Source organism: Myxocyprinus asiaticus, chromosome 25 (genome assembly GCF_019703515.2).
Source record: "Myxocyprinus asiaticus isolate MX2 ecotype Aquarium Trade chromosome 25, UBuf_Myxa_2, whole genome shotgun sequence".
Classification (NCBI taxonomy): domain Eukaryota; kingdom Metazoa; phylum Chordata; class Actinopteri; order Cypriniformes; family Catostomidae; genus Myxocyprinus; species Myxocyprinus asiaticus.
Genome location: NC_059368.1, coordinates 36,179,683 through 36,207,266, shown reverse-complemented (window position 1 = coordinate 36,207,266; position 27,584 = coordinate 36,179,683). Strand labels below are relative to the sequence as shown.

Genomic DNA, 27,584 nt, shown 5'->3' with positions numbered 1-27,584 from the left:
TAAATGACATGATTGCGTGATTGTTTTCTAAAGTGGCAGTTTTCTCACATAGTTCACTTCATTTTATTTACAGGAAGTTAGTTCTCTGTAAATGTTGCTTATAGTGAAAAAAGAGAAAAAGCTTTCTGCATTAGCCTTTTAACAGATAACTCCTCTGTCACATGACCTTATAGCCCACACTTGCTCGTAATCTCTTTATACAGCGCATGACCCCTCCTCCCCCTCACTTCTGCCTGCCTTTCAGCTGATGATGCATGTTGCAGAATAGGCTTGGGGAGCATCGCTATAGCAACCGCAAACAGAAAGTCACTTCAGAGCAAACTCCGAGAGGAAATGTGACCTGGGCCATTACACATCAACAAGCCCTACAAGACAACTGGATCACTTCTAAAGGTAGGGACAAAGAGCGATTGAGTATAAACATAGAGGAGAGAGGAAAAGAGAAAGTGCAGATAGAAGGAGTGGGTGTTTGGGCTTAGAAAAGGACAATTTAAGGAAACATACAGGTTTGGAACAACATGAGGGTGATTAATTGATGACAGAATTATAATTTGTGGGTGAACTATTCTTTACCATCATTTAGAAAATCACTGCTTTGCCAAACTGTCAAGCGATGTAACTAACATAACTAAATGCACTTACAATAATCTTATTTTTACATGCTTTGATATTTTGACTGTGCTGTACACTCATTCTAATCTGGTTTTCCATTTAAAGAAACATGGTTTTTATTATTTTTTTTATTTATCTCCTTTAGTTGTACATCAGTGGTTCTCAACTGGTGGGTTACAGGTTTGTTCTGAAAGGGCCAAAAAGAAAACAATGATAAATGCACATTATAGAATGCGAATAACCATATAATTGTACATTGTTAATAAATAATAAAATAAATATGATCTTCAACATTTAAAAAAATTAATGAAGGAACGGGATAATGCTTTAAAATTAGCAACAAGATCAAAGATGGTCCATGATAAAAATAAATTTGTTATGTTAAGAAATAAGGTAGTAAGAGGATTAAGGAAAGCAAAGGCAGCTTTTTTTTTATCACAATTACTGAAAACGCTCATGGTAACTCAGAAACGATATGGAGACAGATCAAAAAACTAACTGGTCAAAATAATGTTAAAAAAAGGCCAACTGAATTAAAGATTAATAATACAATTGTACAGAGCCCGACTGATGTGGCACAGGCCCTTAATCACTATTTTATCAAATAGCTCAAAGTTTCACAGCACAACCTTTTTTACAAGCAATTAATGCTAGTGAGACAGCTTTGGTATTAAGGCCAGTAACTAAGTTAGAGGTTGAAAGAGTAGTCATGTCTCTTAAGTCCTCAAGGGCTAAGGATATTTATGGTATGGACACATTTTTACTGAAACAAATTAGTTCTTCAATAGTTAATCCTCTAACACACATCATTAATGTTTCATTAGATCAAGGGATATTCCCTAATTCTTGGAAGCCAGCGGTTGTGTCTCCTATATTTAAGGGAAGCGACCCTCGTTTAACTTGTAATTATAGGCACATTAGTGTCCTACCTACAATATCAAAGGTTTTTGAAAAACTGGTGGCCAAACAAATTATTGATCATCTTAATAATAGTTCTTTCCAATTACATCCGATGCAGTTTGGTTTTAGGGTAAATCATTCAACAGAAACTGCTACATGTTACTTTATAGAAAAGGTGAAGGCATTAATGGATAAAGGTGGAGCGGTAGGGGCTGTATTTCTTGATTTACAGAAAGCTTTTGATACTGTAAACCATAATAACCTTTTGAATAAATTACTCAATTTAAATTTTTCGATAGATTTTGTAAATGTAATCAAATCTTACCTCTCTTCCCGTTCTCAATTAGTAAAAATGTATAATTTTAAATCTAATTCATTATGTCTATCAACTGGTGTTCCACAAGGGTCTATACTGGGCCCAATTCTCTTTAGCATGTATATTAATGATTTACCCATGGTGTGTCAACAATGTAATATGCTAATGTATGCTGACGATACAGTAATTTTCACACATGGTAAAAATGCAGAAGAGGTTGCAAATAAGTTGACAGATGTTATGGCAGAAGTTACATCCTGGCTCAATCAGTGTTATCTGAAATTAAATGTGTCAAAAACAGTCTGTATGTTCTTTTCTAAAGGATATAGTGTTGATATAAAGAAGGACATTTTTATTTCGGGAGAGAAATTCCAAGTTGTTTCAGAATGTAAATACCTAGGGGTTCATCTGGACTCCTGTCTTGGTTTTAAAACCCACATAAAAAAGGTTTGTAAAAAGGTCAAATTTAACTTGGTTAATTTTAGGTTTATTAGAAATGTTTTATCAAATGAGGCTGCAAAGATATATTTTCACTCCATGATTCTTTCTCATATCGCATTTTGTCTGACAAGCTGGTCTAATACACATCTCATAGTTCTAAAACCATTGGAATTATTATACAAACAAGCACTTAAAATTTTAGATTAAAAACAAATTTTAAATAACTATAACTTGCTTAGCTGGGAAAACCTTATTATGTTCATAAGATTATGTATGGTTTAGCTCCTCCTCCTCTGGCTGATTTTATTCATTTTAAATCTATTGAAAACAGAGTAACTAGAGGTGCAGCTAGATCGGACTGCATAATTCCACGTAGGAAAACTTCATTTGGTCAAGCTGTTTTTTAATTCAGAGCATCACATCAGTGGAATTCCGTACCACAATCAATTAGAGAATGCACATTGATTAACTCATTTAAGTATAATTTTAAGAAATGGCTTCTTCATATAATGTGAACATTAATGTTGCTCCCTCTATTATTACTATTAATAATTGTATTATTATTATTATTATTTAACCCATAACAATACCTTCTTTTTTCTCACTCTTTTTATATAAATGTATATATATTGTCTTTTTGTATAATATGTTTAATTGTATTTTACAGAGTTGTTTACAAGTTCTGGTTCTGTTATTGTTGTTATTGTTTTTCTCTTTTGTTTCTTTTCTTTTCTCTAGTTTTAGGCCTAATAACATCAGGCAAAGGGACTACCAATGAACACTAGCCTTCGGGCTAATTTGGGTACATTTACATTCGTGAATGTTGATTAATGTACACTGTCCCTTCTTGAAAATATATATATATTTTTAAAGGGTTGAGAAAACACTTCCCATATCTTTTGTTGTTGATGTCAAAGGCCATGTATCCTATCAGACTCGTATGTCAGTTGGTAATTTGCCTAATACTAATAGAATATTTGACCTTGCATTTGGAATATTTGTTTGTTTATACATTTACAAAATTGTAAAATGTTTTCTGTTCAGTATGTCATATAATTTTGCATATTGTTGGGCCTGTGCACTTTATGGTAATATTAATGCATTTCAATAATTTAAAGGACAGTTTTAATAAACAATTTTGGCACTGTGTTGGGTCACCAACCAACTCAATTAGAGTATTGTAATCCAGTATATAATCTGGTTCCTGAAGCAAAACCAGTTGAGAACTAATGTTTTACATGCTCATTACCAGAGCAAAGTGAAGGTAAATATACTATCCAAACTATTAGAAAGAAATGGGTTTGTTTACCATTCTCTGTGGCAGCGATCCGAGTCTTTGACTGAAATAAGCAGAGATCAATGCCTGTCTGTCAGCACCTGTGCACTGAGGGTTTAGGCTTAGAAACATTTAACCACATCAAGAGGTAAACAACATGATGTTGAAAATGCGAAGAACCTTAAAGCTGAATTGTGTAATTTTGTTGTTAAAATCCTTTCTTCGGTCACGGTTTAATATGCAGAGACATCTATAAGAAAGCTGTTTTATAGGTTGACTAATTCGAAAAGTATAAACACTGAAGTTTAAAAATTGGAAGATCTCGAAAATAGGAATCGACAGAACAATATACGAATTGTTGGAATTCCTGAGCATGAAGAGGGCAGAGATATTGGGAGGAGATTTTAATCTATTGATGGATTCAGTCCTTGATCATAGTGAAGCAAAAGTGTGTAAGCCCACTAGAGCAACTGTGACAATTCACAGGAAGTGTAAAAATCTTAGTCTTGCAGATTTTTGGAGACTTTTGAAGCGATCTGGTAGAGACTATACATTTTTTTCATCAGTTCATAAGATTTATTCTAGAATATATATATATATATATATATATATAAGTCCCTCATTTCATCTGTTGTGGATTGCTCAATTGGAAACATCTTAGTCTCAGATCACGCCCTGGTGAATTTAGAGATGTTGCCACATACGGAGAAAAAGAAATCATATAGTTGGCGCTTCAATGTGTCCCTTTTGCAAAATCCTGATTTCCAACAAATGTTAAAGACTGAAATCAGTGTTTATATGGAGACCAACTGTTCCTCAGTATCCTCTGTGGGCGTGGCTTGGGGGGCACTTAAGACGGTTCTTAGGGGTCGGATCATACAGTATGCTCCATTCATCAAAAAATCCAAAGCACGAGAACTCGTGGAGTTGGAAGGGAATATTAAAAGTGCAGAGGCAGAGCTGAAGCACAGAATGTCGTCTGATGGCCTCAGAGAACTGACACGATTGAAATACGGATATAATACTATTTTGTTGCGGAAAGTGGAGTTTTGGTTATTCAGGGCAAGACAGTCATACTTTGAATCAGGGGATAAAGCAGGGAAACTTTTGGCTAGATATATAAAGCAGAGAGAGTCTTTTTCTACCATTCCCTCAGTGAAATCTGCTGGGGGTGATATTTTTACCTCAGCCATTGATATTAATAATGCCTTTAAAGAATTCTATCTTGATCTTTATAGTTCCACGTCTTCGTCTACTGATGAAGATATTAGACAACTTTGTGGAACCATTAGAACTCCCTAAACTGATGACTGAGCAAAAACACTCTCTTGATTCTGAGATAACCTTGGAGGAGATTGACGAGGTAATTAAGGCCCTGTCTACTGGCAAGGCTCCAGGGCCAGATGGTTTTGCTGCTGAATTTTTCAGATCTTATGCTACAGAATTGGCTCCACTTTTGTTAGAAGTTTATACAGAATCATTAAAGAACGGAAAGCTTCCACCAACCATGACACAAGCCCGGATCACATCTGATCCTTAAAAAGGACAAAGATCCAAGCGAGTGTAAAAGTTACCATCCAAGTTCCCTCATCCAGCTAGATGTAAAAATTTTGTCAAAAATATTGGCTAACCGGTTAAGTAAAGTTATGACATCTCTTATACATATAGATCAGTTGGGGTTTATTCGGGGCCTTAGCTATTCTGATAACATTAGGCTTTTCATCAATATCATGTGGTCAGTGGCAAATGATCAGACTCCGGTCGCTGCCATCTCACTTGACGCCAAAAAGGCGTTTGATATGGTAGAATGGGATTATATTAATGGGTTCGGGAGTACGTTTATTGGTTAGATTAAGTTACTTTATAAACACCCTGTAGCAGAGGTACAAACAAATGGATTAATATCAGATTATTTTACTCTGAATAGGGGCACTCGGCATGGCTGCCCTCTTTCCCCATTATTGTTCTGTCTTGCCCTGGAACCATTAGCAGCCGTGATAAGAAAGGAGGATGATTTTCCAGGGGTGGTGGCGGGAGGTATGGCGCATAAGCTTTTGCTTCACGCAGATGATATTTTATTATTTGTCTCTGACCCTACTAGATCTATGCCTTGCCTCCACAGAATTATTAATTCCTTCTCCATGCTCTCATCATACAGAGTTAATTGGTCTAAATCCGAAGCTTTATCTCTGACAGCGTACTGCCCAGTAACAGCCTTCCAGCCGGGTGCCTTCCAGTGGCCCAAACAGGGCATTAAGTATTTGGGTATTTTATTCCCAGCAAATTTGTGTGATTTAGTTAGAGTTAATTTTGACCCTTTAATTAAAAGATTTTCGAGCGATGTGGACAGATGGGCTTCATTACATTTATCGATGATTGGGAAGGTTAATGTTATTAAAATTAACTGTATTCCAAAATTTAACTACCTGCTACAATCTCTCCCTATAGATGTCCCCTTCACTTATTTCAAGCAATTTGATAGCATAGCGAAGCCCTTCATTTGGAATGGTAAATGTCCCAGACTACATTTCAACAAATTACATAGGTCGATTGACAAAGGTGGGCTAGGCCTACCCAAGATTTTGTTATTATTATTATGCGTTAGGTCTCAGGCATTTGGCTCATTGGTTGCTTCCACCTGAAAGAGCCCCTCCCTGGTTTTCTATAGAACAGGAAGTCCTAGCCCCTATTTCACCATTGCAAAGCATTTCTATCAAACTAACCGGAGAAGTTAAGTCACACCCCGTTATCTCACATTTGCACATGATTTGGACAAGAGTGGCCAGAGTATTCAATTCGGACAGTTATTTAAATGTTGCCTTGAGCATATGGCTTAACCCAAAATTATGTATCAACAAGTCCCCTTTCTGTTGGTCAGAGTGGATTGTGAGGGGGTTGCTACACTCGGTGACCTGTATGAGAGTGTTGAGATCTTTTGAGAATTTGGGTCATCATTTTGGGATTCCCAGATCTCAGTTTTATAGGTATTTACAGCTGCACCACATGCTCTGTACTGTTTTTCAGAGTAGCACGCACCCCCCTAAAATGGCAGATACTTTGGGAGAGGTGATTACTGCTTTTGGGAAAGGTCATGAGGCATCAGTGTATTACTCCCTGCTGATTAAGAATCTGGGGGATGGAGCTTTAACTTCTATTAAAAGATTATGGGAGAAAGATTTGAACTTGGTATTGGAGGAGGGAGTGTGGACTAAGATTCTGAAAAATGTCAAGTCTGCATCGAGAGATGCAAAGGTTTGCCTTATGCAATTTAAGATTTTACAAAGATTTTATTGGACCCCCTCTAGATTATATAGGCTTGGTTTTAAAGACACACCCACCTGCTGGCGATGCTAATCAGAAGTTGGAGACACAACCCATGTTTTTTGGGGATGCGTTAAGATCCAAGATTTTTGGTTAAAGGTTCAGAATTATTTGTGTTACATTCTGGGCCCTCAAATTCTACTTTGCCCCAGACTTTGCATTTTGGGCGATGGGGAAGTTATAAATTCGGGGGACAAATATATAACAAATTGGGTTCTGACTGGCGTGATGATTGGCAGACAAATTATTTTAAGGGGTTGGAAGTCAGACGGAGTGCCACAATTTCCGGAGTGGTGTGCGGAGATGGGGAGGGTGGCGGCTTTTGAGAAGATGATAGATGGTAGGCTGGGTCTGGAGGACTTATTTTTCAGGAAGTAGGGTAGGTATCTGGTGATTTTGGGGGACTCTAGGGGAAGGGATGAGGAGAGAGATGTTTAGTTAAATTATGCATGTTTATATATATATATATATATATATATATATATATATATATATATATATATATATATATATATATATATTATTTTTTTTTTTTTTTTTTTTTTTTTTATTGTTTGTGTGTGTGTGTATTATTTTATGTGACCACAGGGGTGTTCTTTGGGGTAGGGTGGGGTTGGTGTTTGGGGAGGGATATTAATGAGGGTTAAAAGTTAAATGTTGATTTGGTGTGTATATGTTGTGTTTTTCTCTGTTGTTTTTTTTTTTTCTTTGAATCAATAAAAAAATTTTATAAAAAAAAAAAAAAAAAAAAAAAAAAACACAGTGTGGCTGATGGAGCAAGTGTTCAAGAAACCTGTTTAAAAACAAATATTATTTTTGCATGTTTGGTGACGCAGATAGCGCAGAAATTACACAGTTCAGTTTTAAACGTACACTCAGTCATTTTTTGTTTATGCTGTGCTGACCATTATGGCAGTCATCTTGGACTTATACTGATATCAAGCAGTGTGGGTGCAGCACCAAGCAAAAGTTATCTAAAGCCATTGCTCAAATAGTATGGAGCCCCTTAGAGGACAGGGATGGAATTTATTTTCTGAAATAATTTTCCTTTCTTTGCAATTGTTAGGTGTTTTAAAAGCGAAAGTGTCCAATAATGGGGATTACCAAGATAAAGTGAGTAGAATTAATTTGGTCATGCGCCCCGCTCCATGTAAACGAAAACAGGTTTTATTGTCTACCGATAGTCTTTAACTTATGCAATGTATAAACAGATTTTAAAAAAAATAATATTTATTTCTTTAAAGGTTCACTTTTTAAATGAGGGAAAATGACTGAGTGCATCTTTAAACCTGTACACAGCAACATTTTGGGACAAATTTAATGAGATGGAACTAACTAAAATTTAAAGGCCTCATGAAAATATAAAATCCCATAACGCATAAGTGACATAAGACACCAAGCATCTATTTAACCCCTGTAACATTTTTTCAGATTGCTCTTTGTTTTGTGTAACCATGACAACCTTTACTGCACCTCTACAGGTAATAGTAAAATTGAGCTGGAGAGGGCAGGTGACAGAGGCAGGCATATAAACAAGCATGTCGTGGTTCAGCTGGAGTGAGCCCTATTGTCGGAGCCCTCGACGAGAGCCATCTATAGTGGTGACGGACACCCTGATGTTGGAGCTGAGCTGGCAGATGAAAGAGGCTGAGAGGCTGCACCACGAGCGGGACAACGAATACCGGAGACTGAAGAGCGGCGTGGACTACAGCTGGCTCATGAGCACCCCACGCAGCACATATGACATCAGCCAAGGAGAAAGACTGGGCCTTGAAGACCTTTGTAGCAAAGTCCCACCATCATACTGTGGATCTGTAATACAGAGGTAAAGGCTAATTCACACACAAGCACAGTTGTTGAGTTTCATTGGATCAGTGTTTTATGTCAGAATTACATAAATAAATAAATGGAAACTCATAGATTTTACTCTAAGCAATTCACGGTTGTGTCCAGAAGGCAAGCCTTCATCTGTGTCTTGTGAGAGCCATATTTGCTGCTTCTATGGTTAGGTTTAGGGGAAAGGGTAGGTGTAGGGTTTCTGTTAGTCTCAGCCTCAGACGACATGCCCACAGTCCGTGCACTAGTCAAAGGTCTGGCTACACGAGACCAGGTTTCTGCGGGACTCTTGAAAGACTGTTCACAGATTGAGGTTTCTCTTCTTGACATGACCGCTGTTAACGTCCTCAGAAATTATTGTTTCTATGGCAACGCTCTTGGACCCATATATGGCCTTTTTTGTTGATGACTGCAAAGAATGTATTTATTCATTACATTAATTCATGACTTCTCATAAGATCTCTTTATGACTTTGCAAAAAGAAAGCACACCAGATAACAGAGGTTGTAATACAATGTCATATCAAACAGAAATACTGCATGTGTAAAAACTACCTTAAACTGTTGAGCTTTCGTAAAACATAAAATAAAAAAAAAGTTAAAGGGTTAGTTTACACAAAAATGAAAATTCTCTCATCATTTACTCACCCTCATGCCTTCCCAGATGTGTATGACTTTTTTCAGCTGCAGAACACAAACAAAGATTTTTAGAAGAATATCTCAGATCTGTCCATACAATGCAAGTGAATGGGTGCCAAAATTTTGAAGTTCCAAAATCCACATAAGGGCAACATAAAAGTACTCCAGATGACTCTGGTGGTTAAATCTAAATCTTCTGAAGCACTATAATAGCTGTGGGTGAGAAACAGATCAATATTAGTCCTTTTTCCTTCACTTTCATTTTCTTCTGTTTTTGGTGATTCACATTCTTCGTGCATATCGGCCCATACTGGGCAGGGGGAATTTATGATAAAAAATGACTTAAATATTGATCTGTTTCTCACCCACACCCATCATATCGTGTCTGAACAAATGGATTTAACCACTGGAGTCATATGGATTTCAAAATGTTGGCAGCCATTCACTTGCATTGTATGGAACAACAGAGCTGAGATATTCTTCTAAAAATCTTCATTTGTGTTCAGCAGATGAAAGAAAGTCATACACATCTGGGATGGCATGAGGGTGAGTAAATGATGAGAGAATTTTAATTTCTGGGTGAACTATCCCTTTAAGTCTCCTTAAAACATTTTTCGCACACAATTTTGTTTCAAATGTCATGTTTAGAGTTGTTTGAGGGTTTGTTGACATTACAATGTCATGGTAACAAAGTTGTAAAATTGGCTATAACTTTACAGAGAAAAGGTTAGTAAGTGATTTTATCACACTAAAATCCTGTTACCATGCACATTGTTTACATCTCATGGCTAAACTTTTGAAACAGTGAGTATTTTAATGTTCAAAAATTGTAGTTGCCTAACTGTAACCCAGATTTTTGAATTTTTTCTTTTTTTCTTTTTTTAAAGAAAAGGAGGACCAAGTCTAACTGAATTTTTGTGGTTATCAACATTATGCCACAAATGCTGTCGATTGTGCTTAACTTGTATTGAACCAGGAACATTCCTTTAATTCCAAAAGAAAAACTACTTTCTGGTAACGTCGTATAGACGTATTGCAGACATGAAACAACCTAAAACATCTTCCAGATGTAAACACACACATCAAATAGATGTCTGGGTGATGTATGTGTGCTGTCAGGGTGTGCCATCAGGGCTTGGACATGAAACTGGCTGAAGTTGAAGAAACACCCAATAATGAGTTCTACAGAGATGTGAACTGTTTTTACAAGTCAGAAACTCATAATTACAATAATTCCGACATGACATGAACACACCCTTGAGCCTGTTGGTGTTTGTTGGAGTTGTGTGAAAATGAGTTATGTTTCAACATTCTAAATCCAACTGTCAACATTAGAATGTTTAAGGCCATGTCCACACTGATTTGTTTCTATTTGAAAATGCATTAATCTTGCTACATTTACTCCTCTCATCCACACTAGAATGGTACTTTCCTCCAACAAAAAAAGAAAAAAGTTTGTTGGCGCAGTGTGATCCAGCCTTAAGGCAGATGGTTAAAACTAACTGTTCGTTGGATGCTCCACACTGCACGTTTTGTTTACAGCATAAGGATGTTTGTCAGTGCAGGTTCAGGGAAGGGCTGCCTGGGTAATTAGTTTACTAAGCCATCTTTGTGATGTCTTTACAAAGAACCGCACAAAGAGAGCCTTGTTTTTCCCTAGGTGGACAACTAAGCAGCTCTGACTTGAGATTATTGGTTACATTCTGTGCTGAAGTGATAATTGTAAATCACACACAAGCCTCTCGGGATGCACACCTGACAGATTCAGACGAACCTACTAAACTGTGCCCCACTGTGCAGAGAGCAGGAGCATAGCAACAGCATAGCAACTAGAAGCATAATGCCCACATGCCCCCTCAGATTTTTAAGTGAAACTTCCAAAAGAATTATTTGTATCTTTGATAATTAAGTTGCACAATTATTCAAAATACTCAAAAATACTTTTAAAATCATTCCCATTCTTTTTTTTTTTTTTTTTTTTTTTTTTTTTCTGTAAGCACATTATAAGGACCTAAAACTGAGCTAAAACAAAAATTGTAATCTACTCCCTTCCATCATGACATGGAAGAGTTAGAGATTTGCATTGATGTAAGAAAGGAGGAAGATTAGGAAAACACCAATTCATCGATATAACTGGAAAAATCTTAAGACTCCTTAGGAACAATTTAGTTTTTGGAGTAAGAACCTGCAGGTCCTGAGGGGTTGCTTTTATTCTGAGGAGTAAGTGCTCATGTTCTGCTCTCTCAGGGAACACAGGAGACAATTAAACTGGGAAAGAGAGTCTGCTGTTTTTATATAAACTGAATAATAATGGAGGTGCTGAACAGTTGGCCAACAGTATTTTCTGAAATTATTTTAGTTCTGTTGATGATATTTTTCTTAAAAGGCTTATTTCATAATTATTTAGCATTTTATTTTTTATTGCCACAAAAATTTATTTCGCTTGTCCCTCCTTTTCTTTCAATCAAAAAAAAAAAAAAAAAAAAAAAAGAATATCTGGGTTAGAGTGAGGCACTTACAATGAAAGTGAATGGGGCCAAGTTGTAACTTTACATTACAACTTTACAGCTCAAATAATACACACGTTTAAGCAGAAGATTTAACATAAGTGCTTTTTTGTAAATTATAAGCTTCACATTTCTGCCTTTAAACCCTCCAATAATTTGGCCCCACTCACTTCTATTGTAAGTGCTTCAATGTAACCTCGATTTTTGCTTTTTAAAAGAAAGAAAAAAATATGAATTTGTATCAAACCCAGAATATTCCTTTAAGGGTTTTTTCAAAAATAATTGTAGTAGTACAAAGAAGAAAAAAAAAAAGTTTAACATGACTATTTTCCACACCCTTAGAATTAAACAGGCTGTTTTTGCTGCTGTACCTTTAAGACTGCTTTATTCCTCTTCCTCTTATGATTGAATAAATTCTTTGCATGTCAAATAAGTTACGCTTACAGGTTGTGAATTTACTGTCCAGCCAAATAAACTTGGCCGTTCACCATCTTTCTATAACAGCCTTTTTGCAAATCCTTTGTTTGTAAACAATCTGTGCTGCACAAAATGTTAAGATCATGTATTCTTGTATGTACCCTTTCTTGTATGTCGCTTAATATGTACATCTGAAATATGACGTACAGTATATCTATATATAGGATTTTACATAGAAACTGGCCCAAAAGTTGGGCGGGTGGTTGCCGCTGTCCTTTTCTGCATATCGCTGCCCCCTTTGGCATATCGCGTTTTGTGGCCCGTTCTGCATAACGCAGTGGCTCATTTCAGCTTAGTCCCGGTTCTCCCGATGGCCAGTCCGCCCCTGATCGACCCCAAAGTGCATCGGCCCACCGGGAAAATGCCCAGTATGCCATATTACCAATCCAGCCCTGATCTAGGGTTGCCAACTGTCCCGTATGAGCCGAGACAACACATATTTTGGCCGAAATGATGATGTACTGTATTTTTGCGGCGAAAAGCTAGAGGGGGACCAACCACCCCCAAAGGGCACATGTATCACTACTCAATAAAACGATCAGCAATGCAGCAATTGGTTGGCGACAAGACATAGCAACGTGATGATGTCATATATTAGTCCAGTAAAAATAGAAATGTCATATATATTATTTATTTATTATTATATATATGCAATCACACACAATTTGGACCATATGAGAGCAGGGAAATGCCACCAAATCGACATAAAAAGAAGAAAATGCTAACAAGTTGAGGATACATTAAATACTGTTTATTACATTCATTTAAATTTGATTATGTGTTTACTCCTGCATTTCAATAGATTTTATGTGTCTTTCTTATTTCATTGTCAGAGTTGTTAATGTAGGAAATGAACTACCTACGGTGCGGTTGCATGATGGCTTAAAAGCTCTCTTTAATGCCTGCGTTGTTAAGCTGGCTCTACACTAGCAGACTCAGAACAACTCGAATTGGGTGGGGGGTGTCACACTTAATGACTGTTTTCGCTTAACTTGCCCTCCTAGACAGTGAGCCTGTCACATTTACGATTAAAAATCGAGCGAAGGTGTCACACTTAACGACTGGCTTTGACTTTGTTCAGTGCCTTATCACTGCAGCAGTAGTGTAAATATTAATCACAACCTGGCTACTCATAATACCATGTACATTGATTTTGTCAGTGATCTCCGACCACTTTTATTTCTGCTGACTCCAAAGTGCAATAAACTTCTCCTCCAAATGCACCGCCCATGAGCGCTTTCCAGACGCCATGCTTTTTCTGCAGAAAAAAATTGCTTCCGTCCTCTGGGAAAAAAAACAAACACTTTATAAATGAATTTCACTCATTGGTCACTGCCTTGGTGGCATTTTCCCATCCCACCCACAGCCAGTGATAATTTCAAGCAAGCCGTATGTGTATTTTCAGTGTTTCAAGGCATTAACTCAGCTGGAGTCCAGATGTTCAAATGATTAACACCTCCTGCTGAGAGGTGCTAATGGGCACTGTGTCTCCCTCTGCCTGGCCAGTGATTATGTTAATGAAGCTAACACCTGAAAATCATTGGAAAAATAAGCTAGTGTAGAGCCAGCTTTATGTAACTGAGAAAAGCAACCAAAATCATGATACATGTCCTATGACTGTAGGCCTAAAGGCCAGATGCACTTTTTTAATAGCACGGTAGACAGTGCTTTTTACTAAGTTCTCTACATTTTTTGTGCTATTATTATATACATTATTATTACCCCTCATTCAACAGGATGCTCATGTAAGACTGAAGTGGTTGCTGGGCTGACTTCCACTAACACCTCGGCTTATAAAGCCACAGTCTAATCCTGTTTACATTAAACAAACCTGTTACTATGACGACAACCCTAAAATGAGTTCCAAGAATGGAACAATCCAAGATCATGTCAAATCATCTACAATTAAAAATAGATAACTCAGTAATACATGTTCGAAGAATGAGGCCCTGGCTAACATGATCAACGATTTAAAAAAATAAAATAACCTTTTCCTGACATTGGGATTTTGGGCCATGTTTTATTGATAGTGTAGAAGAGTGACAGGAAATCAAGTGGAGGGGCCAGAATTTAACCTGGTTCCCCTTGAAGACCACAAATCTATATACAGAGCATGTACTCTATATACAGAGCATTCAGACAGACTGTTTGATGTTATTGACGTAGCCGCCATGTTTATGTGTTTTATTTTATAAATCTGATTTGAGAGTGAATAACGACTTCATTTTTGTTCTGTTTGTTGCACAAAGTGATTGTATGGCTACAGAAGACTGAGTCGTATGGATTACTTTGTGGTTTTATGGTGTTTTTTAGTTTTTTTTTTTTGTCATTTGTCAAGTTTGACAGGCTGGAATCACTTACATTATTGCAAATAAACCCTGTAAAGACCTTTTAAGAGTTTAAGTTTTTAAGAACATAAGAAACATAAATTCAGTCAAGTGTGTCCAGACTTTTGTCTGGTAGTGTATAAGGTTCCTTTGAGGGGAGAAAAAAATGAGATGAAACCTTCCTCTCTCCATACACAGGTTTCGGCAGGTGCTGATGGAGAATGAACCTGAGGTGCAGGAGGTTTCTGGACTCTTCCGCTCTGCTCTTGTGGAAACACTGGAGCGTGTTCAGGAAGAGCAGGAGGCTCAGCGTCTCACCCACCAGTGGAACAACAAACGCTCCATCAGCCTGTCACTTCTGAGCTTCAAGTCTCGTGTGCGGATCAACCCGTTCGGCAGCACCTTGGGACTGAAATCCAACAGTTGTGGCTCGGAGGAAGACGGCGTAGATGTTAAGACTGTGTGTGGGGATGTTGAGAAGGGCCTTCGTCAGACAACAGAGAAAGCACAGCGGGTCTGGAGCATGCCAGATTTCCGACACAAGGGAATCAATGGTAAAGCTTGAGTTTCAGCGTGTGGGACAGTGAATCCCACCTCCTAAAGGGATTGCGATGGATCGGGTCCATCCGAAAGCTGATACTCCTAGCATCTAATTCACTCTCAATGTTTATCTTTTGATGTGTAAGTGCAAAGGCAAGAGATATTGAATGCTCAGTGGTACATAAAACCGAAGTCTTGTAAACAAAGCCCCACAGATCAATACATATACTAAAGGGACTATAGATAAAGAAGTCACACATTTTATTCTGTATTATTTGTCATTTTTGTGTGAATGACAAACATGCAGCACATTTTCTAAAACTGGAAACCACATATCTGCCTGTTCACTTCAAATTTAGCCTGTTCCATTCAATTGGGATGGTTTTGACATAGTACTGCCCAATGCATATATTGCATAAAATGGGGGAAACTTGCACACAAACTCTACAACAACCAAAAAAAAAAAAAGACAAAAAAAAGAAAAGCTACGCTAACTTATTATCCATGAGAAATGCTCATTCAATAAAACAAATAAAAAGCTGCTCTTGGTTTTTTTCTTCTTCCGGTAATTCCTCATTGTCTCCCCTGACATTTGCAATATTGAAAAGGCTATTTAAATGAACCTTATTTTAAAATTGTCTTTTTTATATTTTCCATTTATGTACATTTTTGTTTTAATTAGCCCCAGTTTTCAAAACAGGAGGTCCTTTATTTGGGGTATCAACAGCATATGTGATGTTATTTCGGCTCATCCTTCCATTTTTAAATACAAAAACGATGCACTTACAGCAATACACTTACAATGAAAGTCTATGGGACAGGTCCCAATTTACCAGTTTTCCCCAAGAAAATGAAAAGAAAATTGTAAATAAAAAAAAAGTTATATAAATACACTATTAAATAATTGTACAATATAACAAACAAAATAACAATGTTTACTTTTCAAAATCACAGGCATGACTGTTGAGAGCATGAATTCAATGGCCAATTAGAGGCATTTATGCTTACACTGGCACGGAAAAACTTGCTCAACACGCTAGACAGCTACCGGTTTGGGGCGTGTTTGTAATATGCAAAGCCAGTGCATTTTGTCTATAATCGTTTTGAGAATACGATCAACAATATCATCTCATACACTCACCAACCACTTTCTTAGGTACTCCTATACATCTAATTATTCATGCGATTATCTAATCAGCCAATCGTGTGGCTGCAATGTAATGCATAAAATCAAGCAGCTACGGGTCAGGAGCTTCAGTTAATATTCACAACAACCATCAGAATGGGGAAAAATGTGATCTCAGTGATTTCGACCGTGGCATGATTGTTGGTGCCAGATGGGCTGGTTTGAGTATTTCTGTAACTGCTGATCTCCTGGGATTTTCACACACAACAGTATCAAGAGTTTATTCAGAATGGTGCCAAAAACAAAAAACATCCAGTGAGTGGCAGTTCTGTGGGTGAAAATGGCTTGTTAATGACAGAGGTCAGAGGAAAATGGCCAGACTCGTCCAAGCTGACAGGAAGATGACAGTAACCCAAATAACCACACGTTACAACAGTGCTATGCAGAAAAGCATTTCTGAGCATACAACACGTTGAACATTGAGGCGGATGGGCTACAGGAGCAGAAGACCCCTCCGGGTACCTCTACTGTCAGCTTAGAACAGGAACCTGAGGCTGCAGTGGGCACAGGCTCACCAAAACTGGACGGGAGACGATTGGAAAAACATCACCTGATCTGACATATCTCGATTTCTGCTGCGACATGCAGATGGTATAATTGAACAGAGAGGTTATCTGAGTCTTTCTGTCGGCTCGAACCAGTCTGACCATTCTCCGTTGACCTCTCTCATCAACATAGCATTTCCGTCTGCAGAACTGCTGCTCACTGGATGTTTTTGGCATGATTCTGAGTAAACTCTAGAGACTGTTGTGCATGAAAATCCCAGGAGATCAGCAGTTACAGCTCCAGACCCACATCTGCATGATTTTATGCATTGCACTGCTGCCACACGATTGGATGATTAGATAATCGCATGAACAAGTAGGTGTACAGGTGTACCTAATAAAGTGATTGGCGAGTGTACATGTGGGATTACACTCGGAAAGATACCAGCTTAGTTTTTGAATGCCCACACTGCACAAACATTGTTGATTTATTACACTTTTGCTTACCCAGCCAAAGTTTTGCCACAATGAATGCATGCAATCATCATTTGAAGTCCGTTTGAAGTCAGAAATATACATGATGTGATTATAGCACTGAATCCAACAGAAACCCCAGCATTAAAGACATATTTTAAGCGCTTATGACAGACGTCACTGCTTCCAGCTCATTGTGATTGGCTGCTGCCCTCCATTTTTTGTTCATTTGAATAAAGCAGAGAAATCTCAACTTCTTGATGCTCTCAACCGCCCTCAACGTTTTCTCAGCACTGCTGTCAATCCCACAATGCACCTCGTGAGTATGTCGCTTGACTTCCATAGGAATGAATTGAAAACGCACCAGTGGAAATGTATGGTCAGTCACCGGCGCAGAAGAAATCCACTCAGAGCGTGTTCATAGACTGAGTTCTGCTGCTGCACTCTTGCAAATAATCTAATTATAAACAACAAGGTGTAGAAATTATGTAAATAAGATGTTTATCGTGCAGTGTAGACAGCTTTATTGATTATAATAGGAGTTTTGGCAAGAGTGCTCAGTCAGTGAGTTCATGCTGAACTGAAGTGATTTACAGCTTCAGTGATTATAAAGGGAGTGTTCTTTGCTCACTTTCTGTATATAATTTAATCACAACTTGTTTTTCATACTGCTAATATGGAACAATGTGAAATCTTGATTTACTGATGCATAGAACAGCAATGAACTAATTCAGGAACACAGTTCTCAGTTTGTTTGGGATGTGTAGCTACATAAATAATATGGCATGCGATAATTATATGAATCAATATTATTAATAGCAATTACAATATCAAGGGAAATAATCTTCAATTATATTTTAGTCATAATCTTGCAGCCGTACTCCCGCCATCAACTCATAACCGGAGACTGCTCACATTTATGTCACGCCACTCGCATATTTTGCATTAATTTCGACCCAAATCATTAGCAAAGGACATAAATTATTTACTCTAATGTTAGACATTCTTGAAGAATTGAAAAACGTTGGTAACTTTTGTGTGTACTGTCTGCCAAATGTACCGCATCGACGTGTCCTAGCCGCGAGGCGGCACTTCTCGTCCGGTGTGCGACCACTCCCGCAACGTAACAATTATATAATAAAGTCATAGCCCCTAAATGGCATTTATAAACATAAATCACTAATGATTGCTTTGTGTTGTTAGACCATTGTTCTTGCACTTTCATTCACGTGATATGCTTGACAAAGCATGCATGACACACAGGCAGAAGTACTTGCAAATTTACAGTAATGGTGAAGATGCCACGCCAACTAGTGGTTGAAATAATTATTGCACTTAGTGCACTCTGCGGTCTTGACTAAAGACCATAAGACGAGATCCAGATCCAGACCACAAATTTAAAGGTACATTCAGTATTTTTTTCCTCATTATAAAAGTGTAACTTCTAAAGATGAATTGTAATTTTATAATAGGAAATCATGAGCACTCACATTAAAATGAAGACTCCAGTCATATGAGTAACCTTATAAAAGCTGTTTTAGTCTACATGGAGAGGGTCGGCACATGGGGGCTGCCATGTTAGAATCACATGACCAGCCAATTACTACTCTTAATCTCAGTAACTGTCCTGTCATTTGACACTTTCACTCATTGATTAAAGTAATCATGGCTGACTGTGATTATTACATTTCTACAATGGCATCTGAAACGAAAAACTATTGATTTTAAATGATGCTGCATCCAAGCCGCTAGGTGTCAGTGTAAGTCCAAGACGACACAAACACAAAAGTTACTGAGTGCACCTTTAAGTGTTGAGACCCAGACAAAGACCACGTTTATAAAACCACAAGATCAAGACTCCAACTCTGTTTTATATATATTTATATATATTTTCAAAGTAATGGTCAGATACACATGATTTAAAATGGCACATCATGGAGAGCTAGTCTCTACAATCCGAACAACTTAACTACATTGCTGTTTCAGATTCAAATTGTTGTTGTTGTTGTTTTAAGTGAGAGAGAAAAAATTATGAAGCTTCACTTTGAGGTACAATGTACAACTTCATTTTCCTGGTGAAAGGTTGAATGAGTCCAAACTCTCCTTGTATTAATCACAACAAAATCTTATTCAGTCCCTCAAATTCTGCATCTCTCATAACAATTCCTTACACCTCTGATTTTGGACTGATTAAGTAATTACTTACTTGAGGTTTTCCATTTACATACAGGAAAACAAAAAAACATGACACCCATGATTACTCATAAATTGTTTTTTTTGTTGTTTTTTTTTACAATTTCAGTAACATGTAACAATGTTACATCCAAGCTTCTACATTTCTCATAGTGTACAGTTAATCAGATACAAAACACACTGTACATATTGTCTGAAATAAAAAAGGAATACATCAACCATCTACATAAAACAATTTATGTTAAGGAATAGTCATTGTATAGCATCAGGACAACACGAGTCGTTGAAGACTGTCTTTCCCTGAGTGGTGGTCAGGCTTGTAATGCGAGAGAAAAAAAAAAACAAAAAGAAAAAAAAGTCCTGCTTCGGACTGAATCAGAAGGTGGAGTTTAAGAACTCCAGCAGTTCGGCTCTGTTTTTGTCCCTCTGTTATGAGAAAAAGCAAAATGTGGATGAAAAATCTGTGCACAAATCTTAATTTTATTCTGAGTACTAAAACTGATTCTGAACATTCTTTTAAGCCATTTCAATTCCAGAAAAGAGACTAATATAATGACATCAGGTTTACACACATGTGATGGAGGTATGTTGTCTAGAGGTTGGATTATGATCGATGGAGGTTGTGATGTTTGACCTGTTCAGTTTATTTCATGCACTCCCTGTCAACTATCACTGTGTGCACTGAACATACCTGCTTGTCCTTCTTTGATTTTTTCACTTTCATTTTAATCTTCTTCCCTGATATCATACTGTACTTGCCGCTTTTCTTCCTTTCCTTAAGGTACTGGGGACGACAGATAACTTTTATTGTACTGACACGAAATTTTACATAATCAGTAATTACAGAAAAATGTAATAAAAATAAAGTCTGAAAGATGTGTGTGAGGTTTCAGTGGAGTGGCCACCTTTGAAATCTGAACAGGCCCAGAGCTGTCATCATGCACTTTGTGTCCCTTTTCCTTCTTCCGTTTGTGTGTCTTCTCTTTTTTTCCTTTCTATTAGCAACAGTCAAATTCAAAGCGACTTTTATTTAGTGACCATAAAAAGCTGGTGGGAGACTGAGGTAATAAACTAGCTTCTTAAAGGGAAAGTTCACCCAAAAATTATCTCATTTACTCACCCTCATGCCATCCCAGATGTGTAAGACTTTCTTTCTTCTGTTGAACACAAATTAAGATTTTTAGAAGAATATCTCAGCTCTGTTGGTCCTTACAATGCAAGTGTATGGTGGCCAGAACTTTGAAGGTCCAAAAAGCACATAAAGGCAGCATAAAAGTAATCCATATGACTCCAGTGGTTAAATCAATGTTATTAGAAGCGATATAATAGGTGTGGGTAAGAAAAGAAAAGATCAATATCCAAGTCCTTTTTTTTTTACTATAAATCTCCACTTTCACATTCTTCTTATTTGTTTTTGGTGAATCACATTCTTCCTGCATTTCGCCACTGCTGGGCAGGGAGGAGAATTTATATAATTTCAAATCGCTTCTGAAGACATGGATTTAACCACTGGAGTCTTATGGATTACTTTTATGCTGCCTTTATGCCCTTTTTGGAGCTTCAAAGTTTTGGTCCCTATTCACTTGCATTGTCTACAGAGCTGAAATATTCTTCTAAAAATCTTCATTTGTGTTCAACAGTAGAAAGTCAGTCATACACATCTGGAATGGCATGAGGGTGAGAAAATGATGAGAGAATTTTCATTTCTGGGTGAACTATTCCTTTAAGACTAATTTATTATGTCAGTCAATCCATAAGTACATTCAAGGTTCCCACCCTTCGCAACAATAAATTTCCATGACTTCTGCACCACCTTTCCAGATGTTTGTGATTACAAACACAAATTATTTTGATTCAGACCAATTCGCTAATGAATTATTAAGTCCCATTTGTGAATCGTTTTTGGAATATTTCTTGAAAAGAACTCAAAGGAACGATTTACTCACAATTTTTTATTCTACACAATATTAGGGTTGCGTGGTTTACCGGTACTAACGAAGTATCGCAATACCAGAATAATTAAAACGGTATGATATCAACTTGTTGCTAATTTCGGTCACATATTACAGTATGCTGTCATTAGCAAAATGATATGAGATGTGACAGTTTTGAGATGAAATCAATGACAGTTTGAAAATAAAATAAAAATCCTCTTCATTTTCATGCAGTGTGTATAGAGTATAAACGGCTGTTAACACTTAAATGAACCCCTCCGGTGCAGCTCGAAGATTTCAGCTCGAGTCGCAACTGGAGTATCCCAGCATTAATGGGAAGCTTGATATAACTAACCTGTAAAAACAGAAAGAACAGAAGGTCTGTCAAAATAAAAGTCCTACTAAAATGAAAGCTCTATTCAACTGGATGCATGAAACTAAAGACAGAAAAATGTAACTACTGTATAAGAATGTAATATTCATAAAGAAGCAATAATACTCATAATAACAATTATATAATATTAAATGGTTGTTTTATTATTATTATTTTTAGATTATTATTTGTAAGCAATATCACAAACACAAGTGTTTTATCAGCATGTTGTGATTCAGTCATAGCAGCCTTGTGCCACAGGTAATCAGATTTGTTTCATTAATGTTTTCTTTAATACTGTGAAGCTCTGTTGTGCAGCCTTTTGTTTTACCAAAAATAAAATTGCAATAAAATATATATATATCTATATCTATATCTATATATATATATATATATATATATATTACAGCTTTAATCAAATAAAAATATATGTATCAATTTAATTAAACACCATTTGATCATAACGTTTAATTAAAACATTTAACATGGAATCCAGAAAAATTTTAACGGAAACGCATATTGACACACTAAAGCTGAAGATATAAATAACCATCTTAAGACAAATGCTTTTGTGAAACATCTTATGTGCCTACAACTTTTGCACAGCACTGTATATATTTATTTCAATTTTTTTGTGTAAAACGTAAGAAAAATGTACAATAGAAATTTCTATAACTTAAGGTTTTATTCATTCCCAGGCATGGAAAACAATATTTTTAAATTCCCTAATATTTCAAGGTTTTCCACGAGCATGAGAGCCCTGTCCTTTAGAATTTTAATCAGCAAATTAATTATTGTTTGAAATCCATTTAGTGGCTCTAGTGGTGCAGAAATTTCACACTTATCCTTTATATTCAGTCCGAACATACAGTACATGTATGAATACTCTCGATGTGGTACAGTTGTTCAGTATATGTTCACCAAAATCCCCACACCTTTCCTCAACAGTGCAACTGTTTGCATTTACAAAGCAAAGCATTACTAGACATATTCATAAAGAGCAAGTTACCTTTTTGCCATGCTTATCTTTCTGTTTTTTTGAAGATTTTCTTCGCTTTTTGCAAGAATCTAGCGGTGGAAACACAAAATCGTCTGTGTCATATATATATATATTACATATATACATATATATTTATTTTTTATGATTTCCTCTTTCCTGTCAATGTGGTAAGTTTTATCACAACTAATTCTTCATGGACACATAATATGTGCACATAACTTTACTTGTTGTATTACACATGACACTAAATCACAGATGCCATACGTAGATCATCCAATATTTAACATACCTAACATCTACATAAATAATAGCAATTTAAATTAAATGTAACTTACCTGAGCTACTGGAGCTGGACTTACTACGTGATGAAGCACTGCTGGATGAAGACCATGAAGATGATGATGATGATGAGGAAGAACTGGAAGATGATGAAGATCTGCTCCTTTTACATTTCCGATTTTCTCTTTCTGTTAATGTATACATGCAAACAAACTGTAGCACTAATTAACATCATTACAGTATGTATGTTTGGTTGGTCAGACCTGATCCTTTCATTGTATTTCTCTTCTCGAAACTCACCACTGCTCCGAGATTGTCTTCTGTCTTTTGCACTTGACTCGCTTCCCTCCATGCTATCCAATTTTGCAGACTGAATAAGAACAAATCAAGCATCCAAATCCTCCAAATTATCAAAACCAAGTGAACTGATTACCTGGACAGCATTTGTGGGCATCCTAGCCCGAAATAAAATGTTCAGAACGCCCATACAATGCCAAACCAATGCTATCTATATAGGCAGCTCACTAAGTTTGGAAACACATCCATGGTCTAAATTTACATTCCAGTCAGGTGTGCTGCAATCAGTCATTCTGTATTAGTTTTACTTCATAAACTATGTAAACTCTTTCTATATTAAATACTTGGAAGCAATGTGTAAAGCCAAAACCAGAGCTAACCATAGATGTACAGCGTTATCTGCAGGTTTAATAAGACTACTGGCCTTTATTTAAGCAGTTCAACACTTTACCATGTTTAACAGTCCTCGGAGTTTCCCGATGTAAAATAAATCCTAACAGCATGAAAATCAGAGCATTAACCCAGCGCTGAAAATAAACTGAGGTGAATACAAAGATTTTGTTTTCATTTCTGTTATCAATTCTGCGCGGCCATCTTAATTTACGTCATTAAAAACGACACATCCGGGCACTCTCAAGCGCAGGCGCGTAAAACACATGCACTCTGTAATAATAATTCTCATATTTTAACTATGTACCGTCTATTACAGTGTCTATTTAATTTTCTCATTATGTCATTATCAATCTGTAAATTATTGTCTAGACCGCTGCTGAAAAAGCACGTAGACGGCGTTGTCACGTGGTGCCTGTTTCTTTTCTCAGCGCTGGTCAGGCTGGACCAATCACACTCAAAATCGAAATGAGCTTTACTGCCAAGTATGCTAACACATATAATGACAGAAGAGGTATAGTATGTTGGATAAATATAAATAGACTAAGCTGTGTATTGCACATAATTATTGCTCAGTGGGGCAGTTTTAACTATTCATGAGATGGATGGAACAGAAAAACTGTTCCTGTGCCTGACGGTTCTGGTGCTCAGTGCTCTGTAGGACCGTCCAGAAGGCAACAGTTCAAAAAGGTAGTGGGCTGAGTGAGTGAGGTCCAGAGTGATTTTTCCAGCCCCTTTCCTCACTCTGGAAGTGTACAGTTCTTGAAGAGAGGGCAGGGGGCAACCAATTATCCGCTCAGCAATCCGAACTGTGCTTTATAGTTTTCTGATGTCTGATTTAGTAGCTGCACCATACCAGACAGTTATTAAAGTGCAGAGGACAGACTCAGTGACTGCTGAGAAGAACTGTAGCAGCAGCTCCTGTGGCAGGTTGAACTTCCTTAACTGGCAAAGAAAGTACAACCACTGCTGGGCCTTTTTCACAGTGAAGTCAGTGTGGGTCTCCCACTTCAGGTCTTGTGAGATTGTAGTGCCCAGGATCCTGAATGACTCCACTGCTGCCACAGTGCTGTTTAGAATGGTGAGCGGGGTTGATGCTGAGGTGTTCCTCCTAAAGTCCACTATCATCTCCATTGTTTTGAGTGTGTTCAGCTCCAGGATGTTTTGACAGCCAGCCGTTCAACCTCCCTTCTGTATACAGACTCATCATAATCTTGGATGAGGCCGATGCCAGTAGTGTCATCTGCAAACTTCAGGAGCTTGACAGAGGGGTCCTTGGTGGTGCAGTCATTGGTATACAGGGAGAAAAGTAGTGGGGAGAGCACACATCCCTGGGGGGCACCAGTGCTGATTGTACATGTGCTGGAAGTGAATTTCCCCTGTCTCACTAGTTGCTGCCTGTCCGTCAGAAAGCTGGTGATCCACTGACAGATAGATGTGGGAACAGAGTAATGGTGTAATTTAGTCCGGAGAATAGCTGGGATGATGGTGTTGAAAGCTGAACTGAAGTCCACAAAAAGGATCCTTGCATATGACCCTGGTCTGTCAGATGTTGCAGGACATGATGCAATCCCATGTTGACTGCATCCCCCACAGACCTGTTTGCTCGATAAGCAAATTGAAGGGGATCTAGAAAGTGTCCAGTGATGTCCTTCAGGTGGGCCAACACCAGTCTCTCAAATGATTTCATGACCACAGACATCAGAGTGACGGGTCTGTAGTCATTAATTCCTGTGATTTTGGGTTTCTTTGGGACAGGGATGATGGTGGAGTGTTTGAAGCAGCAGGGAACTTCACACTGCTCCAGTGATCTGTTGAAGATCTGTGTGAAGATGGGGGCCAGCTGGTCAGCACAGGATTTTAGACAAGTGGGTGAAACACTGTCTGGGCCCTGTACATTCCTTGTGTTTTGCTTCCAGAAGACACATCCTCTTCACAGATCGTAAGTGCAGGTTGAGTAGCAGAATGGGGGAGGAGGGTGGTTGCAGGAGGTGTTGATGTTTGTGTGAAATGAAGGTCAGAGCGGATGTGGGGTGTGAGACTGGGCGTTTCAAATCTACAGGAAAACACATTCAAGTCGTCAGCCAGTTGTTGATTCCCTACAATGTTGGGGGATGGTGTCTTGTAGTTAGTAATGTCTTTCAGGCCTCTCCACACTGATGCAGGGTCGTTAGCTGAAAACATGTTTTTCAGCTTCTCAGAGTAGCTTCTTTTGGCCGATCTAATCTCTTTTGTCAGTATGTTTCTGGCCTGATTGTACAAGATTTTACCCCCATTTCTGTATGCATCCTCTTTGGCCTGACGAAGCTGCCTGAGTTTTGCTGTAAACCATGGTTTGTCATTGTTGAATGTTTAATAAGTCCTTGTAGGAATGCACATATCCTTACAGAAACTGATATATGATGTCACAGTATCTGTGAGCTCATCCAGATTGGTGACTGCAGCTTCAAAAACACACCAGAATAAACTAGGAAAACTCCTGTGGCGAGTAGAAAGGCTTAAAGTTGATAAAGAGCACTTCCAAATTAGGACAGCACATCTTCTTTAACATTGTTACATCTGTACACCAACTTTCATTGATGTAAACACATGTTTCACCACCTCTCGTTTTCTCTGTTAACTCCGCAATGCGATCGTTCTGAACAGCTGAAAGATGTAACGTGCTGTCCGGAATGGCTTCACTCAGCCAGGCTTCTTGAAGCACAAGGCAGCAGAGGTTGAAAAGTCCTTGTTTGTACGGGTGAGGAGATGTAGTTCGTCCTTTTGTTAGGAAGAAAGGGAAGATTCGCTAGATGAATACTCGGCAGCGTTGCTCGAAATCTGTGCTGACGGAGCTTGACCAGCACACTGGCTCGCTTCCCTCACGTGCATCTCATAGTGTGCTTGAACAACACAGCTGCGCCTCCAAATAAAATGTCTAGCAAAATGTCCGAATAGTCAAAAACTGGGAAAAGATTGTCTGGTATGTGCTGCTGAATGTTCAGTAGTTTGTCCTTGGTAAAACTGATTGGAAAACAAATTACTAAACACAGGACAAACAAACAAAAACAACAAAAGAATTGGAGAGCTCCACACCAAGGCTGTCATCTGCGACGCCATCTTGTATCAATATATTTACACTAGGTGTAAATAGCACCTGGCATACACTGTGGCTATTTACATTCAAATAGTCTGTTGGAAACATAGATATTAAAGCAAGGTTCCTTAATTAGTTTTCACCACAAGCCAAATTCTGTCAACAATACAAAGCCAAGGGCCACTGCCCTCAATGTTATGACAAAGTGTTTGTGCTGCTATTATTAGTATTATTATTGTTGTTATTTGTATTACTAATGTTGTTAAAATTCACAACATAAATATTCAGATTTTTTTATTAGTTCTTTTTCTCATTATTAGTAACTTGTTTTGTTAATTCAAACAATTATGGACATTTTGTTTGTATACACATACACAAAACTACACAAATTTGCTTATTGAAAAAATAAAGAAATAAATAAATAAAAAAACTTTTATGAACAATCTGGATCTCCATGCGAGTCAACTTTTCCTCCTCATCTCCATACGGGATAAACTCCATGAACTTTCCCTAACTGCATATTCAATTATTACGCATATGAGCATTAATATTGTTATTGTTCATAAGGATAATATAACAAAGTATTGCAATAATTTCAATAAAGAAAAGACAGTAAGTGTTTTCTTATGTATAATTTTTTATGCATGTTATTCTTAATGTGAACTATTCCATGTGTATTTGTATGACAGTACCTTGTGTTATATTA

General features: G+C 37.5%; 2 protein-coding genes across 5 annotated transcripts; one reads left to right on the top strand and one right to left on the bottom strand.

Annotated features, from left to right (window-relative positions):
- The first annotated feature begins 220 nt into the window (after positions 1 to 220).
- On the top strand, positions 221 to 15,732 carry rd3 (retinal degeneration 3, GUCY2D regulator). The gene is made up of 3 exons (XM_051654921.1): positions 221 to 393; positions 8,348 to 8,691; positions 14,850 to 15,732. Exons 2-3 carry the CDS (start codon positions 8,405 to 8,407, stop codon positions 15,214 to 15,216), a joined length of 654 nt encoding a protein of 217 aa, XP_051510881.1. The 5' UTR covers positions 221 to 393; positions 8,348 to 8,404; the 3' UTR covers positions 15,217 to 15,732.
- Positions 15,733 to 19,200: 3,468 nt separating this feature from the next.
- On the bottom strand, positions 19,201 to 24,033 carry si:ch211-22i13.2 (uncharacterized protein LOC553945 homolog). 4 transcript variants are annotated; one of them, XM_051654924.1, is made up of 7 exons: positions 23,837 to 24,033; positions 23,416 to 23,485; positions 23,172 to 23,303; positions 22,846 to 22,904; positions 20,435 to 20,524; positions 20,221 to 20,313; positions 19,201 to 19,955 (listed from the first exon to the last, which is right to left on the bottom strand). In XM_051654924.1, exons 2-7 carry the CDS (start codon positions 23,465 to 23,467, stop codon positions 19,905 to 19,907), a joined length of 477 nt encoding a protein of 158 aa, XP_051510884.1. In that variant the 5' UTR covers positions 23,468 to 23,485; positions 23,837 to 24,033; the 3' UTR covers positions 19,201 to 19,904. The 4 variants fall into 4 exon arrangements, with proteins under 4 accessions (XP_051510884.1, XP_051510882.1, XP_051510883.1 ...); XM_051654922.1 differs by having other exon boundaries at positions 23,864 to 24,033; XM_051654923.1 differs by having other exon boundaries at positions 23,416 to 24,033.
- Between the last annotated feature and the right edge of the window lie 3,551 nt (positions 24,034 to 27,584).

Excerpts from the sequence above, each read along its gene's own strand:
- rd3 (XM_051654921.1), top strand. The coding sequence starts at position 8,405 with ATGTCGTGGTTCAGCTGGAGTGAGCCCTATTGTCGGAGCCCTCGACGA. Across the intron at positions 8,692-14,849 it reads TGTGGATCTGTAATACAGAG|GTTTCGGCAGGTGCTGATGG; the intron begins GTAAAGGCTAAT and ends CTCCATACACAG.
- si:ch211-22i13.2 (XM_051654922.1), bottom strand. Across the intron at positions 22,905-23,171 it reads GTCCAGCTCCAGTAGCTCAG|ATTCTTGCAAAAAGCGAAGA; the intron begins GTAAGTTACATT and ends TTCCACCGCTAG. Across the intron at positions 19,956-20,220 it reads AATCAAAGAAGGACAAGCAG|AGGGACAAAAACAGAGCCGA; the intron begins GTATGTTCAGTG and ends TTCTCATAACAG.